This window comes from Dreissena polymorpha, chromosome 11, assembly GCF_020536995.1.
Source record: "Dreissena polymorpha isolate Duluth1 chromosome 11, UMN_Dpol_1.0, whole genome shotgun sequence".
NCBI classification, from domain to species: domain Eukaryota; kingdom Metazoa; phylum Mollusca; class Bivalvia; order Myida; family Dreissenidae; genus Dreissena; species Dreissena polymorpha.
In genome coordinates this window covers 5594726-5610678 of record NC_068365.1, presented here as the reverse complement: position 1 = coordinate 5610678, position 15953 = coordinate 5594726, and the positions used below count along the sequence as shown (strand labels likewise).

At 36.2% G+C, this 15953-nt stretch overlaps 2 protein-coding genes across 3 annotated transcripts in view; both read right to left on the bottom strand.

The window, feature by feature from the left end:
- Positions 1–731: 731 nt before the first annotated feature.
- On the bottom strand, positions 732–14868 carry LOC127851814 (probable histone deacetylase 1-B). The gene is made up of 15 exons (XM_052385710.1): positions 14705–14868; positions 13618–13735; positions 13102–13176; positions 10212–10350; positions 8759–8900; positions 8331–8423; positions 7776–7884; positions 6641–6781; positions 5765–5873; positions 5328–5386; positions 4577–4648; positions 3415–3579; positions 2772–2853; positions 1941–1984; positions 732–1041 (listed from the first exon to the last, which is right to left on the bottom strand). The coding sequence occupies exons 1-15, from the start codon at positions 14825–14827 to the stop codon at positions 965–967; spliced, it is 1548 nt and encodes a 515-aa protein (XP_052241670.1). The 5' UTR covers positions 14828–14868; the 3' UTR covers positions 732–964.
- Positions 732–15953, bottom strand: part of LOC127851813 (probable histone deacetylase 1-B) — a 98897-nt gene continuing 83675 nt past the window's right edge. For both annotated transcript variants that reach the window (XR_008035968.1, XR_008035967.1), the window contains exon 17: positions 732–854. The gene's annotated coding sequence lies outside the window, so the exon portion shown is untranslated. The remainder of the gene's footprint in view (positions 855–15953) is intronic.

Sequence of the window (15953 nt, the reverse complement as noted above, 5' to 3'; positions counted from 1 at the left end):
GCAAATACACAAACAATAACACAAAACATTCTTTTTACATTTATTTGTTGTGTATGAAGAATAAAAGTTTGATTTTAATGGACCACAAGACAAAAGCAATATGATGTCAATTTCATAATCTAAAGTTATCTTTTACACAAAAACATCAATGTTCTAAACTAGCATTAATCCATTTATGCCTGGTGGACTCACCCATCCTTCTAAATTGGATTAATTCATTTACAAAATTAGGGATGTCTAGTATATTTATTTCTATATTAAGAATATTTCTTACAGAAATTCCTTTAAGCAAACAGCGCAGACCCAGATGAGACACCGCATCATGCGGCGTCTCATCTGGGTCTACGCTGTTTGCCATGGCCTTTTTTCTAGGCGCTAGGCATAAATGGGTTAAACACACAGCAACCACTGATACTGATATAATCTATGGACCGTTCTTACAGCACAAAGCACCACTCATTTAACATAGGCCTGGTCAATGAATCAGCAAAGCCAGAAAAATAACTTCCGGTATTGCTAAAATACATCTGCAATTTTCACATTTGCGGTGCTGTCATAATAAAATTCATTATTTAAAAGCAATATCAGGCCAATGTGCTAAGCAGCATTTCAGCATGTTCAGATTGTTTCACATGATAGCGCATTGAAAATGAACATTTTTCTTTTCCTAATCACAAAACGTCACATTTTGTAACAAAAAAAATATCATGAAAACTTAGTAACAAATTAAATATGTTATGTATTTTTATTTATCAAAATACTACTATTGAATAAAACAAAGCTGCTTCATACTTTGGAATACATATTTTTGTATTGCCTAAACCGCCAAGCTGGTGTGAGCTTGTGTTAAGAACCTGGTGATCTAACTCACATGTTTCTATTCCAGTTATATAATCACCAGCACTGGACGATGTATTACATTCTGTTGCAATGTTCTGTACATGTGTATACGTGAGACAGGCTGTTACGAAGTTTTCTCATCAGTTTTTGGAGCATCCTTACTTTCCTCAAAAGAACTTTCAGTCTTTGCAGATTCAGATCCTAGAAAAGAGGCACAAAATACTGCAATGTTACTTTTCATATTAATAGGTGGCATGATCAACAGGTGTATATTTCAAACAAGTGGAAAAGGAAATGTCAATTTTCACAACATTACAAGAATTTCAATTTCAAAATATTTATTTTTATATTTTCTCTATTTCAACATGACAGCACATATGATTAATAATACTGTAAATTATATTCTACATAATATGGAACACCTAAAGGATTATAAATATTTATTTAAAGACTGCAAATCCATTTATATTTGTTGAAAGAAAACTTCTTTTTTATTCATTTTGCTACACTTTTCTGCAATTAATGCTTGGTGTCAGTACACAAGATGAACACAAATTATTGTCAGAATAAACAGACAAATAAATGGGTCTAACCCAAAGGTGAAGTTGAAGTAACCAAGCGTTAAGTCAAACTATTTGTATTCAATAAGCAAATTACCAAACTAATGACCAGGGCAAATAAGAGAAGGTGCAAATATAAAATGCACATCAGTGCATTTTTTTATGATTAGGGGAATGGGTCCAGGTCCCTTTGGATTGGGAAAAATCGCAGCATTTTAACTAAAATTGGGAAATTTGTGTTATTGTTTTGCTAACAAATGCTTCAAAATTGAGAATAAAAGCACTTTCAATATAGTATTTACCAAAGTTCATCTTACAAGAGCTGGATGGGAACTAAAGGTTGACATGTAAAGGAAAAAAACACTTTCAATTGGGAATGTTAAGGTCCCTTTTTGGAAAAATATATACTTTTGGCCATTGGGAATGGGGCTGAATACGGGCCCCTGCATTTGAACCAAAAACAACACTGAACATATACATGTAATATGAAGTACAAATAACGTTATTAGCCCATGCACAAGCGTTCAAGTGTAGAGTTACCTTTCTTCTCATCTTCAGAGTTGCCAGACTTGTCTTTGTCCTCTCTGCAAACATACCAGAGAAATGGATAACAAGTGGGCAAACCAGAGTCAACATAGCTGCAACACAGGGCTTATGCGAAAATGGGTCTTATTTCATTCGTCAAATTAGCACATTGCTACAAAATTCAAAATGTGCAGCTTCATGAGAACGTCACTTTGAAATTATAATTTATTTTGTTTGACCTTACACCTTGAAAGATGACCTTGACCTTGAACTCCCATCACTCAAAATGTGCAGCTTCATGAGATACACATGCATGCCAAATATCAAGTTTCTATCTTCAATAATGCAAAAGTTATGGCAAACGTTAAAGTTTTTTTCCGGACAGACGGACAGACATAAACACATACTGACGGACAGTTCAACTGCTATATGCCGCCCTACCGGGGGCATAAAAATTGTATTTGGCTACAACTTGTTCTTCATAAAACCCGCAAAAACCAGCAGAAGTGAGTTGGATTTTTATGTGCTACGCTAAATTTGGCTCAAGACAATTTTAAGCCCGGTGGAGCCCAGCTGAACAAAGCTTGTACAAATAACATGACTGGTACAAATGAGTCTGCAATTGCTCTTGAATATGACTGGTAAATATAACAAGCTTTCCACTTATGTGATTGACAATTATAAACCAAAATACATTTTAGGCTGCAATACATTTCACAAGTTTTAGAAATTGGAAGTCTGTGGGTCAAAACTGCAATGGGTGAAACAAGAGATATTACAAAACTGACTTGAGCAATCATGTTTTCAATAGACTGATGCTACTGCCAACTGCAAAAGTTCACTTACCCTGATTCCTTTGACTCCTTAGCATTGTCATTACTGTCTCCCTCCTTCTTTACTTCCTTCTTCTCTCCTTCTTTCCCTTCCCCTGCAGACACAGACGCATCAGTCACAACATACAGTACAATGCAAGTTGAAGAACACATCAGTCACAACATACAGTACAATGCAAGTTGAAGAACGCATCAGTCACAACATACCATACAATGCAAGTTGAAGAACGCATCAGTCACAACATACAGTACAATGCAAGTTGAACAACTATTTGGGGTCTGAGTTTACTACAGTGTTGATTGATTTATAAGACAATCCTTTGAAAAACCTGCATAGGCTTATATTTTAATTTAATAAGAAATATGAATTATTAAATACGCTTAAATACAAAACATTAATACATTGTAGATACAGTATTATTACTAATTCAGAGGACATATCCCATGTTAGTGTAATTCCCCTGTTGAAAATATACACAAAATTATCCCCCTCCTCCCAAAAAAGGCTGCATGTGTTCATTTAAGACGCAAACTGAGCCCAGAGCAGAGCATGGAAGATCATCTATACAGAAGCAATCATTTCCATGGTTTCACACCATTGCACTGGGGTATTTGACAATGACTTAAATACCGAGTATTGGGAACACAAACAATACCTTTTGCCTGCTCTGCTTTTCGCTCCTCATCAGTTTTGGGTCGTTTGGGTTTAGGTTTGTGTGACATCCGGTCCCGTCTACCGCCCGACTCGTTTGGTCCTGACATTTCATCCTCAGAGTCCGAGAACTCCTCATCACAGTGTATCCTCTTGTCACTGGCGCGGACTGAAAACAAGAAGACCATCAGGAGGTATAACCAGCTTGAGCGGTAAGGTGTTTGATAACCTTATTGATTAACTAGAAATCATTGATTAGATCATATGAAGCATGGTGAAAGAAATGAAGATGAAACCAAGATAAGTACAGACTACTGACTCTTAAGCAGCAATGAACAAATGAAATTTACAAATACCCCAAATACCAACAATAGCAAAAGTAAGTCGTGTTCTGAGAAAACTGGGCATTATGCATGTGCGTAAAGTATTGACAAAGATTATCCTGTGCAATCCGCACAGGCTAATCAGGGACGACACTTTTCGCTTTTATGACATTTTTCATTTAAATGAGGTCTATTCTTAGGCCAAAAAAAAAGAAGGTCCATTTGGGGTCTCCTTGAAAAAAAAACAGGGTCGGTAGGTAGAGCTTTTTTTTTTGTTTTTTTTGTCTTTCGGGTACTACAATGGAAGACTACTAAAGCTTATTATAACATGCTTTGTTTGCTTGATATTACATCTTATATGAACGAAAATGCCCGAAAAATTTTTTTTTCCGACCCCAATACAAAGTTGAGGGTCTGCGCCATTTCGGGAGACACGGTCGGGAGACCCGAAACAAACCTTTTTTTGGACCTAGCAAAAATCCAATTTAGGCGTAAAGTGTTGTCCCTGATTAGCCTAAGCCGACTGCACGCACAGGCTAATCAGGGACAACACTTTACGCACATGCATTATGCCCAGTTTTTTCATAACGCGACTCAAGTCTGAGCCCCAGTCTGGGAACACTGGGCTAATTACATATGCATAAAATGTCATCCAAGATTAGACTGTGCAGTCTGCGCAGGCTTATCATGAGCCAAACATTCTGCCAGAAAAGGATTCTCATTTAGAAGAGACTTGCTAAAAACCCAACATTCCATAATGGCGGAAATTGTCGTCCCAGATTTGTCTCTTTGGACTCATTATTCACTACAATTCCCATTAATTCCCATTCCAACTCAACTCACTGGAGACTCTACTGTCTGGATTATCCTTGTCCTCGTTATCACTCTCATCATTCAGGGCATCCTCTGGGATGGCTGCAGAGATAAATTCCAACATTATATGTCTGCATCATGCGAAAATGGGTCTTATGCCAAATGCAGCCAGCATAGCTCCAGATATATTGCACAATCACGCTGTCTGGTCTGGAGCTGCCCTGTCTGCTGATGAGACCATGATCAAACCTTTTGGACTTTATATCTCTTAACTAGACTATGCAAATATGCAGGCTAATTTGTAGCTACGCTGGGTACATTTTGCATACAGGTAATATATTTACTAAAAAATGTCTAAAAAGTCAGGTAAGGAAGGTTATAATTTATGTGTGTTTTTTATACTCACATATAAGTGAAATCAATCTTGAATGTGAATCTTGATGTGGTTTCATCAATTATTGTCCATTTAATAGCCAAAAGTTATGAAGTTGTGACTTTTAATGTTTCAAAGAACTCCACTGATTTCTCAGGGTATTGTCAAAATAATTGTGAATATAATTACTTTACAAGGTAATAAAGTTTTGGAAAACATTTGACTTAGTTTGTACTCTACTGAAACATTATCTAGCCAAACACTGTGAGCAAGTAGCAAAAAGTGCTTATTAAAAACAAAGCTCATTGTTGGTAACAATAATGACAACTGACAACCAATGACTATACCTGCCCACCATAAGTACTTATACCAATAACAAATCAGACTTCACCTATCCAAACTATCTACCTTGCATCTGTACTCCAGGGGCGTGGGGTAGCATACGGAGATTCTCAAATAGACGGGTCCTGTAACAGGCACAACAATACATCACACTACTGAGCTGTATGATAACACAACCTGTACCTAAGATATTGACTGATAGATGCTGATATTTAGCTAGACAAAGAACAAAATTATTGTTGTTAAAATACATCATAATTGGCAGATGATATATATATTTTTGTTGCATTTTTTGGTTTATCACACTTTTTTCAGTTGGTCTAACTTCCTTGTGGTTTAAATTCAAAAGCCCTCATGAAATACTTGAATTCCTTGTTATCTTGTTGAAACTCACCCGACCTATTTCAGTAATATGTAACCCACTTAAAGCATGTATGACATACATGAAGGTCATGTGACTCAATTGAGTCTCACATGACCTACTCAAACCCCCCATGACCTACTTGATTTTCTCCAGGTACTCTGTGGTGTTCTGGTTGGCCATGTTGGAGGGGCTGATATTCAGTTTGAAGTCGGGTCCATAGTACTCAAAGTAGTCGTTGTACGGCAACTCTGAAATATACCATCAACATTAACACATTGCTGGCTTTTACTAGAAACAAATAGAGGATATTTGTTAATGTCAGTGAAAGATCGCTGTTTATTTCACAAGTGATCATAGAAAATATATTTTCGCCACGAGTGAAAATATTATTTTTCTATGATCACGAGTGAAATAACAAACGATCTTACACTGACATGAACACATTTTCTGTTTATTTTATGCCCCTTTTTCAATAAAATAATTAACAGCTGTTTCCCTTTCACTGAAAAGTTATCATTTCTCCCGTGGCATGCCTCAATACATTTCAAAACACAAAATGACGTCATTAGTGTGACTCTTTTACTATGTAAATCAACGGTAAACAAGCATAAAATAAAGAGAAAATTTGTTGGATTCGGTGGGATGTTGATTTTAATTCACTCATGATCATAGAAAATATACATAAAATTGTTTATGATAATCTAAAAATAGAAAAAGGAGTTCCGAAAATTTGTTATTTTCATCACTGAAAATAACAATTTGTTTATTTTCACTCCTGTTATTTTACTGCAGAAATGACATATTTTATCATTAGGTATAAAAGAAAGCATATTATTATTAATAGTGAAGATCAATGTTGATCACATTCTAATATATTATTTGTATTTTGTCATATTATTATATTATATGAATAGGGCATTACATAGATCTAAACAACCTATATAATTTAACAAGATGCTTCTGTCTTCTTTCTGACAGTCAAGACATTCATAGGAATATATTAATTTCCTCCTACCATTGGCCACCTCTACACCAAGAGCTATGGAGGTCTCATTGGTCCAGCAACGCGCCACGTTCCTGATGGTGTAGCCGCCACCCCCTAGGATCATCAGAGGCAGATTCCACTTCTTCATGAACTCAACAGCCTTCCCGTGACCTGAAGACGAGAACCAGCCACATACATGGTAATTTAAAATACCAAGCAATGCCAGCCTGGTCAGAACCAGCCACATACATGGTAATAGGAAATACCAAGCAATGACACAGTCTGGTCAGAACCAGCCACATACATGGTAATAGGAAATACCAAGCAATGCCACAGTCTGGTCAGAACCAGCCACATACATGGTAATAGGAAATACCAAGCAATGCCACAGTCTGGTCAGAACCAGCCACATACATGGTAATAGGAAATACCAAGCAATGCCACAGTCTGGTCAGAACCAGCCACATACATGGTAATAGGAAATACCAAGCAATGCCACAGTCTGGTCAGAACCAGCCACATACATGGTAATAGGAAATACCAAGCAATGCCACAGTCTGGTCAGAACCAGCCACATACATGGTAATAGGAAATACCAAGCAATGCAATAGTTTGGTCAGAACCAGCCACACATGTTGTAAGATGAAACAGCCAGCAATACCAGTCTGTTCAAATAAAATATAGTAGCCTTGGTCAGGGAAAATCCATTTAGATTTTCTTGCTAAATGACGACATAAATTTTCAATTTCAAAATAAGTCTCTGCTGACCATATATGATCCTTGAAACATTGAAACTTTGATTTCAATTAGATTTTTTAAATTTTAATTACAATTAAATATTCAGACAAGGTAAATCTTAAGAATGGCTCGAGCCATTTAGCACTCGGCTTGATTGCCGCCTTATTCTTTTGGACAAAAATCTCCATGAGAAAATATCACTTGCTAACAATGTCATGTAATGAGGAAAGATCTGAAGAAAAGGCTGAATGACATGAAGAAGTAGATTTCTACTTATCCTCATTTGATTACACAGTCTTATCTAAAGATCATTCCACCCAGCCGCTCAAACATCTAAGTTGTCAAGCAACCTTGGCACTCAAATGGAGGAATACTTCAAAAAGACAGCAAGATAACACAACTGAGCTTAGTAAGAGTGGTGTGTAACCTTTGAGTGTGAGGTTGAAGCAGCCAAGCCTGTCCCCAGACAGAGAGTCCGCCCCACACTGTAGCACTATCACACTGGGCTGGTACATCTCCATCACCTTGTTGATCACCTGTAACATAGACATCAATGTGAGGTACAAGTTTTATGGAGATATGAAGATTGATATAACAGATTGCCTTCTAAAGATTTCAAAACGTTTTACAATAAACATATAAGTAAAACTATCTCAACTAGACTGTCATATTTTTGAATGGACAAAAACTGTCTTCTAGTTTGATTAACAAATGTTGTAGGTTCATCAGATAATAAAAACAGGCCCTGTGGTTGCATAATGGAATTAAAATGCAGAAATTATTTTACCCCCCCCCCAAAAAAAAAAACCTATTCATATAAGACATATGTGCAGTTTTGTTTCTGATGACCAATGACTACAGCATTTCTGCACATACAGGATATGTGTCCATCAATTGTAGATGAAAATAAAGCAATTGTTGTCCAGTATTTAAAGCTATTAGGTACAAAGAAAAGAATCACACTTAATTAAATAACACATACCGGTTTGAAGATAGTCTCATAAGCGTCGTCATCAATGCCATCTCGTAGGGGGAAGTTAACTGCATAGTACTTTCCCTTGCCAGCTCCAATGTCCTAAGTAGGAGAATATCAGGCATTAACAGTAAACAGAAAGTTTTATCACCATTTTTAGGATATTACCCATACTCGTGACATTGGGAATTACACTTCAATTTAATGTAAATTGGAAACAATAATTTTGTTCAGTTAAGAACTTCTGATCAATTATAAATAAAACTTATACAGATTTATTAAATGGATATAATAACTTCAAAACTATTTATTTCTACACTTAAACAGCTGTATTTCCAAACATGTGAAAATCAAACAATTCATTAGAAAAATTGGGACTGAGATTAGGAAAAAAAATAAAGAAGACAATAAATATTTAGGTAATTAGTAATACTAACTCTGAGATCGCCAGTTCCTGGGAAGTACTCTCCATACTTATGGAATGACACGGTCATCACTCGGTCAGTCGTGTAGAACGCCTCCTCAACACCGTCGCCATGGTGAATGTCGATATCAATGTACAACACACGCTGGTGGTATCTACAACATGTTTGGATAGAGTAATGCATGGACTGACACATTTTCACATTCAAGGCAAACAACTTAATATTAGCCATGTTATTGGAAAAGTGGGCTTAATGCATATGCCTAAAGTATCATCCCAGATTAGCCTATGCAGTCTGCACAAATTAATCAGGGATCATTTTGCCCTACACTGCTTTTTGTATAGGAAAAGAACATTTCTTTAAAAGCGGAATGTTTCTTCCCTGATTAGCAAGTGCAAATTGCCCTGTTTCTTCCCTGATTAGCAAGTGCAAATTGCCCTGTTTCTTCCCTGATTAGCAAGTGCAAATTGCCCTGTTTCTTCCCTGATTAGCAAGTGCAAATTGCCCTGTTTCTTCCCTGATTAGCAAGTGCAAATTGCCCTGTTTCTTCCCTGATTAGCAAGTGCAAATTGCCCTATTTCTTCCCTGATTAGCAAGTGCAAATTGCCCAGGCTTATCTGGGATGGCACTTTAAGCACAAGCATTATGCCCTATTTTGCCAGAGGGCAGCTTATATGGGTCCATATTAGCAATTGCACAATCACAATATGACTACAATAAAAATGGATTTAGACACGATTTTTCTCAGATTACTGCATATTTTATCCATATTTCTTATTTCCTTAATACAATTATAACATACCTGACTTTAAATCATTTGCTACAGCAATATTATAATTAAGTAACATTTTTTGGGTCTTTTATGAATTTAAAGAATTGGTTAATGAAGCTGTTTCAGTTATAAACCAAATTGAAACTTTAGCTGCATCAGCAAGACAGAATCCTTATATCCGTTATTAACCCTTTCAGTGCGGGAACCGTGGCGTCTCACTAGGATCCAAACTGTTTGCTATTCTGATAATATTCTTTGAAAAAAAAATCGAAGAAAATGCTAATTTTAGAAATTAAGCAGACAACATTTTAGCAGACGACAAATTTCCCAGCATGCAAAGGGTTAATGGCAATAAAATCAATATCCCATCTATGTGTAGAACCAAACTTGTGTCAGCAGAAAATAAACAGGAACAGCAGATTGTACCAATCAGATGTTTTCGTGCACTGTAACATTTATAGACAATAGACATATAAGATTATTTTTTTTAAAGGTGGCAATTAAATTTTCAAATTGTTCAATGTAATTGTTTTTGCTGCTTAATTACCAGGAACAGAAGTACTGAAACTAGCTGTGTGTGTGTGATGCAATATTTAAAGAAACATTTTTAACTAGCCTGTTAATAGGCCCTTGTTATTAAAACTAAAGACAGTTTAAACAAAATGGTTTTGAAAACAAAATATTTTCTCTTACTTGAGCAGTTCTAGGATGGCGAGGGAGATGTCGTTGACGTAGCAGAACCCCGAGGCCTCTGACTTCTTGGCATGATGAAGACCGCCCGCCCAGTTCACAGCAATGTCTGCAGCCTGCTTGTTCAACTTCACTGCTCCAGCTGTGCAGTACAAACATATGAACATGTGCAGTACAAACATATGAACATGTGCAGTACAAACATATGAACATGTGCAGTACAAACATATGAACATGTGCAGTACAAACATAGGAACATGTGCAGTACAAACATATGAACATGTGCAGTACAAACATAGGAACATGTGCAGTACAAACATATGAACATGTGCAGTACAAACATATGAACATGTGCAGTACAAACATAGGAACATGTGCAGTACAAACATAGGAACATGTGCAGTACAAACATAGAAACATGTGCAGTACAAACATAGAAACATGTGCAGTACAAACATATGAACATGTGCAGTACAAACATAGGAACATGTGCAGTACAAACATAGGAACATGTGCAGTACAAACATAGGAACATGTGCAGTACAAACATAGGAACATGTGCAGTACAAACATAGAAACATGTGCAGTACAAACATATGAACATGTGCAGTACAAACATAGGAACATGTGCAGTACAAACATATGAACATGTGCAGTACAAACATATGAACATGTGCAGTACAAACATAGGAACATGTGCAGTACAAACATATGAACATGTGCAGTACAAACATAGGAACATGTGCAGTACAAACATAGAAACATGTGCAGTACAAACATATGAACATGTGCAGTACAAACATAGGAACATGTGCAGTACAAACATAGAAACATGTGCAGTACAAACATATGAACATGTGCAGTACAAACATAGGAACATGTGCAGTACAAACATATGAACATGTGCAGTACAAACATATGAACATGTGCAGTACAAACATAGGAACATGTGCAGTACAAACATATGAACATGTGCAGTACAAACATAGGAACATGTGCAGTACAAACATAGAAACATGTGCAGTACAAACATATGAACATGTGCAGTACAAACATAGGAACATGTGCAGTACAAACATATGAACATGTGCAGTACAAACATATGAACATGTGCAGTACAAACATATGAACATGTGCAGTACAAACATAGGAACATGTGCAGTACAAACATAGGAACATGTGCAGTACAAACATAGGAACATGTGCAGTACAAACATAGGAACATGTGCAGTACAAACATAGGAACATGTGCAGTACAAACATAGGAACATGTGCAATATGAGCCATTGGGTACAAATAAACACATTTGGCTCAAAAAATTACCATTTTGCAACAACTTTTCAGAGCTCCAGATAAGGTTTTGTGAAATTCTTAAATTACTACCAGATTTTCAAAAAGAATTCTTAACTCTGAAATTTTATTCTTTACGTTACTACTAAGTTTTGGAAAACAATTCTTATTTTTTCTGAATGACCTAAAAATAAATAATAATGATTATTTTCATGCAAAAAAAATCAAAATAAACATACTAGCAACTTTATTTATACGAGTTCAACAGTGTCTTTTCAGTATTATACAATTTTATTTTTCCAATACCTTCATATGCCCAAACTGTGTTTAGATTGCATGCCTTAGATGAATTTTTACATATTTCACATTTAAAACGGGTCTCCCCTTCAATCTTTTCAACGATTAGCCACGGGACTTGTCCCTTCCACTCGTTCAATGTTTTCTTGTGTGTTTAAGTTTGGACCCGTCGTGTCGCGTTTTTGTTTAGCTTTTCCGACTGTGTCGGCAACTGAACATACATACAACATCGTATAAGATATTTTCTATAATGTCTTTCTAAACATTTAACTTCGGCTCACTTTGCGTACAATATGTTAAAAGCGTGTTTTGGACGCTTTGCAGTTTTTTAGGACGCTTTCTGGGCGCCGCCATTGTTTTTTGACAGATAGACTGTATACGCCGCTTTTATTGGAAAAAATGCGCTTTGTTAAACAAACCCGATAACCATTCTATATAAGCACCGCAAAGATCTTTAATACGCGAAAAGAACTCAATAAAAATCGATACGAACCGATGTAAAAATAATATTCGTAACTTGATTTTGTAATTCTTAATGGTACGACAGGATTTTAAAATAAATACGTAACGGACTTGAAAATAATTCGTAATTACGAAAATACGACCCTTATCTGGAGCTCTGACTTTTTGTTGTACAAAACCCCATAAAACAGTTAAAATGTGAAGAATTTATGTGTTCTGCGGTGAATTTGGCTAATGAAAATTTTGTGCCAGCAAGAGCCCTGTACAAATGAAAATGTGCAGCACAAACATATGAACATGTGCAATACAAAAAGATAAACATGATCTCAACAAACATATGAACATGACTTAAGCAGTACAAACATACATGTATGAACATGATCTGTACATACATATGTGTCTTGTTCTGAGAAATCTGGGCTTAATTCATGTGCGTAAAGTGTCGTCCCAGATTAGCCTGTGCCGTCCGCACAGGCTAATCAGGGACGACACTTTCCGCTTTAATGGTATTTTTAGTTTCAAGGAAGTCCCTCCTTACCCAAAATCCAAGTTTAGGCGGAAAGTGTCGTCCCTGATTAGCCTGTGCGGACTGCACAGGCTAATCTGGGACGACACTTTACGCACATGAATTAAGCCCAGTTTTCTCAGAACAAGACACATATAATAAACCTCCCATATTCCCAGCTCAAGGCTCATTTAAGAACTGAATAATCAAACTCTATTACAAATAGTTGTATTATATTTGCCTGCAAATTGAAGCCATGAAAGTATCATGTAATAGTTTTATTGATTGCTATATATCAATACTGATTAGAGCAGATAGTTAAAGAAACCCCGTACGTACCTACAGATCCCCCAGTGGACAGCTGACAGAACTCATACATGCCATCAAACACTGGACAGTCCTCACCCACATTGACTGCAAACAAACAAACATACTTATGATATAGAGAGGATATACGGGCCTTGCTCTGTGAAAAGGGGGTTTTACCCTTTCAGTGCGGGAACCGAATTTTGAAGGCCTTTGCAAACAGTTTGGATCCAGATAAGACACCACAAAACGTGGCGTCTCATCAGGATCCAAAACTGTTTGCTATTCTGATAGTATTCTTTGAAAAAAATCGAAGAAAATGCTAATTTTAGAAATTTAGCAGACAACATTTTAGCAGACGACAAATTTCCCAGCATGCAAATGCATTAAGCCCTGTATTCGCAGAGCAAGGCTCACATGATTTTCGCTATACATTACTAAATGTAAGGTACGTTCACAATGACAACAGTATTAATACTGATGACAGTTCTAGCATAATACGAAATACTGAAAATGACCCTTAAATTAATTATAGAATCAAAGAATTACATCTCTGCATCTGTTTGTTGTAGTCAGACATGTTGTCAGGCCGGATGCTGCGAAGGAACTTGATGTAGTCATCACTGTGGAACTTGGTCATCTCATCCTGAGTGGCCTTGTGGGGACGCTGTAAAACAAGGGGAATTACTGTAAAATCATGTTTATTCAGCAGAATGAAATTTATTTTCCTTTTGCTTAAAGAGTTTTATGTAAATAGGGTATAAGGGGGAATACACAGTGATCATGATAATTTTTTAATGCAGTAAGTTTTATATTCCAAAATATTTTGCACAAATAGTTTTCACTTCCAGATTATAGCTTCAATTTGTATACTTATATTAACATAAAAAGTAATACATATATTTTTTCTCAAAATTGTATTATATAATATTTGAAGTAATTTAAATATAAACATTTCAAGTGTTTTCAATTTGGAAATCATCCTTAAGTCAATTTAACAAAATATTTAAGAAGAAAATACATTTGGCAATGGTCTATTTTAACTATTTACTTTCCTTTTATTTAAAATCATATTCTTTAACAGGGACAAATATGCTAATTGAATGTTTAAAACATTCTTTGCTCTACCTGTTTTGATTCCTTTTTAACTTAAGCCAATTTATTACAACAGGAAATTAACACTTTACAGTTCCCTGTCTATATGAAAATATGTTTTGGTGCCTTGGTATGTTAGGGATGTAAACACAAGGAAAATAATGTTCTTGACTACTGACAACATTTAAAAACAACACATTTAGATACAGATTATCCAGAAAGTACCAATCATACATTGTTCATAGCCACCAATGTTTTTTTTCAAAGAGACATTCGTCTTAAATTGATTTCAGACAGACAATACATACAAAAAAAAAAACCTTCATGTACTAATTCTACATTTTTGGCGCTTCCACAAGATATACATTAAAAATTTAAGGCCAAATTGTAACAAAATGGCAATTTTCAAAAACTTTATATCGCTTAAAGTAAAAAAAAATCTTTTTTTAGAAAATCAATATGAAATATAACTTCAAAATCTTCAGTATAAATTTTCTGTAAAACAACTGTTCAGATACCGAATTTGAACTATACAACTCACATATATCTCCATTTTCCTGTAGAGCCCATAGTTGAGGATGAGGTTGTGAGTCATCCTGATACGGTGAGGCTTCATCGGGTGACCCTGGCCATAGTAGTAGTTGCCTATGTCACCTGAAGGCATGAACACAATTGGTAAGTGAGAATTATTTGAGCCTCACTCCGTAAAGGGGTAAAGGGTTGTGCACTTTCTGCTTTTATTGCATTTTTCAATTTAGGGAAGACTGTACATCACAACTGTACATCACAAAAAATCCATTTTACGCGGAAAGTACATCCCTGATTAGTCTGTGTGGACTGCAAAGTCAACTGCTTATATTCATAAAACCATTGATTGGATGAAAGGCAAGATTTATACCAGCAGCGCTTCCGTTAGTGGACGTCTGGCGTAAATTACGCCAAAAACGTACGTCCATTATACAAATGTGGAAGTCCCTTGGACGTCCTATAATCCGCACGTACGCTATTCTCTAATACACAAACACTTACACATGTCAACAGTAAATCGGGTTATTCAGACTGAGAGCTACTGTTATCAATGATTCTCAGCAAGTGGCCAATATTGATTTTTTCCAGCTGTCAATCAAATTCTTCTTGGTAGGGTATCAGCCAATCAGCGCTCAGGCAGCCAAATACACGCCGACCCCACGTGAAGCTTGTATACAATAATATTAGCAACCTCTGCACTACGAAGTTGTTATTCAGCATCAAATATTCAAGTCCACGCTTTCCCTGAGAAGAATGACGTGATGTAGTACATGAAGTCTAATTTTTTGCATGATTTTCATCTGTAACACGCAATACAAGAGCAATATTTATTTGTTTGGTAGAGATTTCCTTAACTGTTCCGCAGTAAACTCTGTTTCGTTCCCACAGCGTAGTTCAAATACTCAGGTTACCTATTACTTCCATCATGAAGTGGATTCAGAACCACCACAACCAACAGAAACCCATTCTAGATTGTAAACAGTAACCATTAAAGTCTTCTCATCTAACTTGTATAATTGGTACCAGAGTGTCTTGAGAAGACCAGGTTAAATGCATGTGTGTAATTATTGTCACAGATTAGCCGAGCGGTCAATGTCCTTGCATAAAAGAACCATCAAGGTAAGTGGATATGCTGTTTGTGTCGCTTCACAAGCTTGCCCACAAGCAACTTTCAACACAAACACCATGAACTGGTTCAAACCCGAAAGGGCTGGAAGGACTCTCAGTAATCCTTGGGTCTTGTAAGCATGAAGATAATTTAG

Bases quoted from the DNA above. Each gene is read 5' to 3' on its own strand.
- LOC127851814 (XM_052385710.1), bottom strand. From the start codon at position 14,827: ATGCCTTCAGGTGACATAGGCAACTACTACTATGGCCAGGGTCACCCG. The intron at 13,177-13,617 runs GTAATTCTTTGA...GTTTGTTTGCAG, and splicing joins CAACAAACAGATGCAGAGAT to TCAATGTGGGTGAGGACTGT. The intron at 6,782-7,775 runs GTTACACACCAC...TCTCGTCTTCAG, and splicing joins CTTCAACCTCACACTCAAAG to GTCACGGGAAGGCTGTTGAG.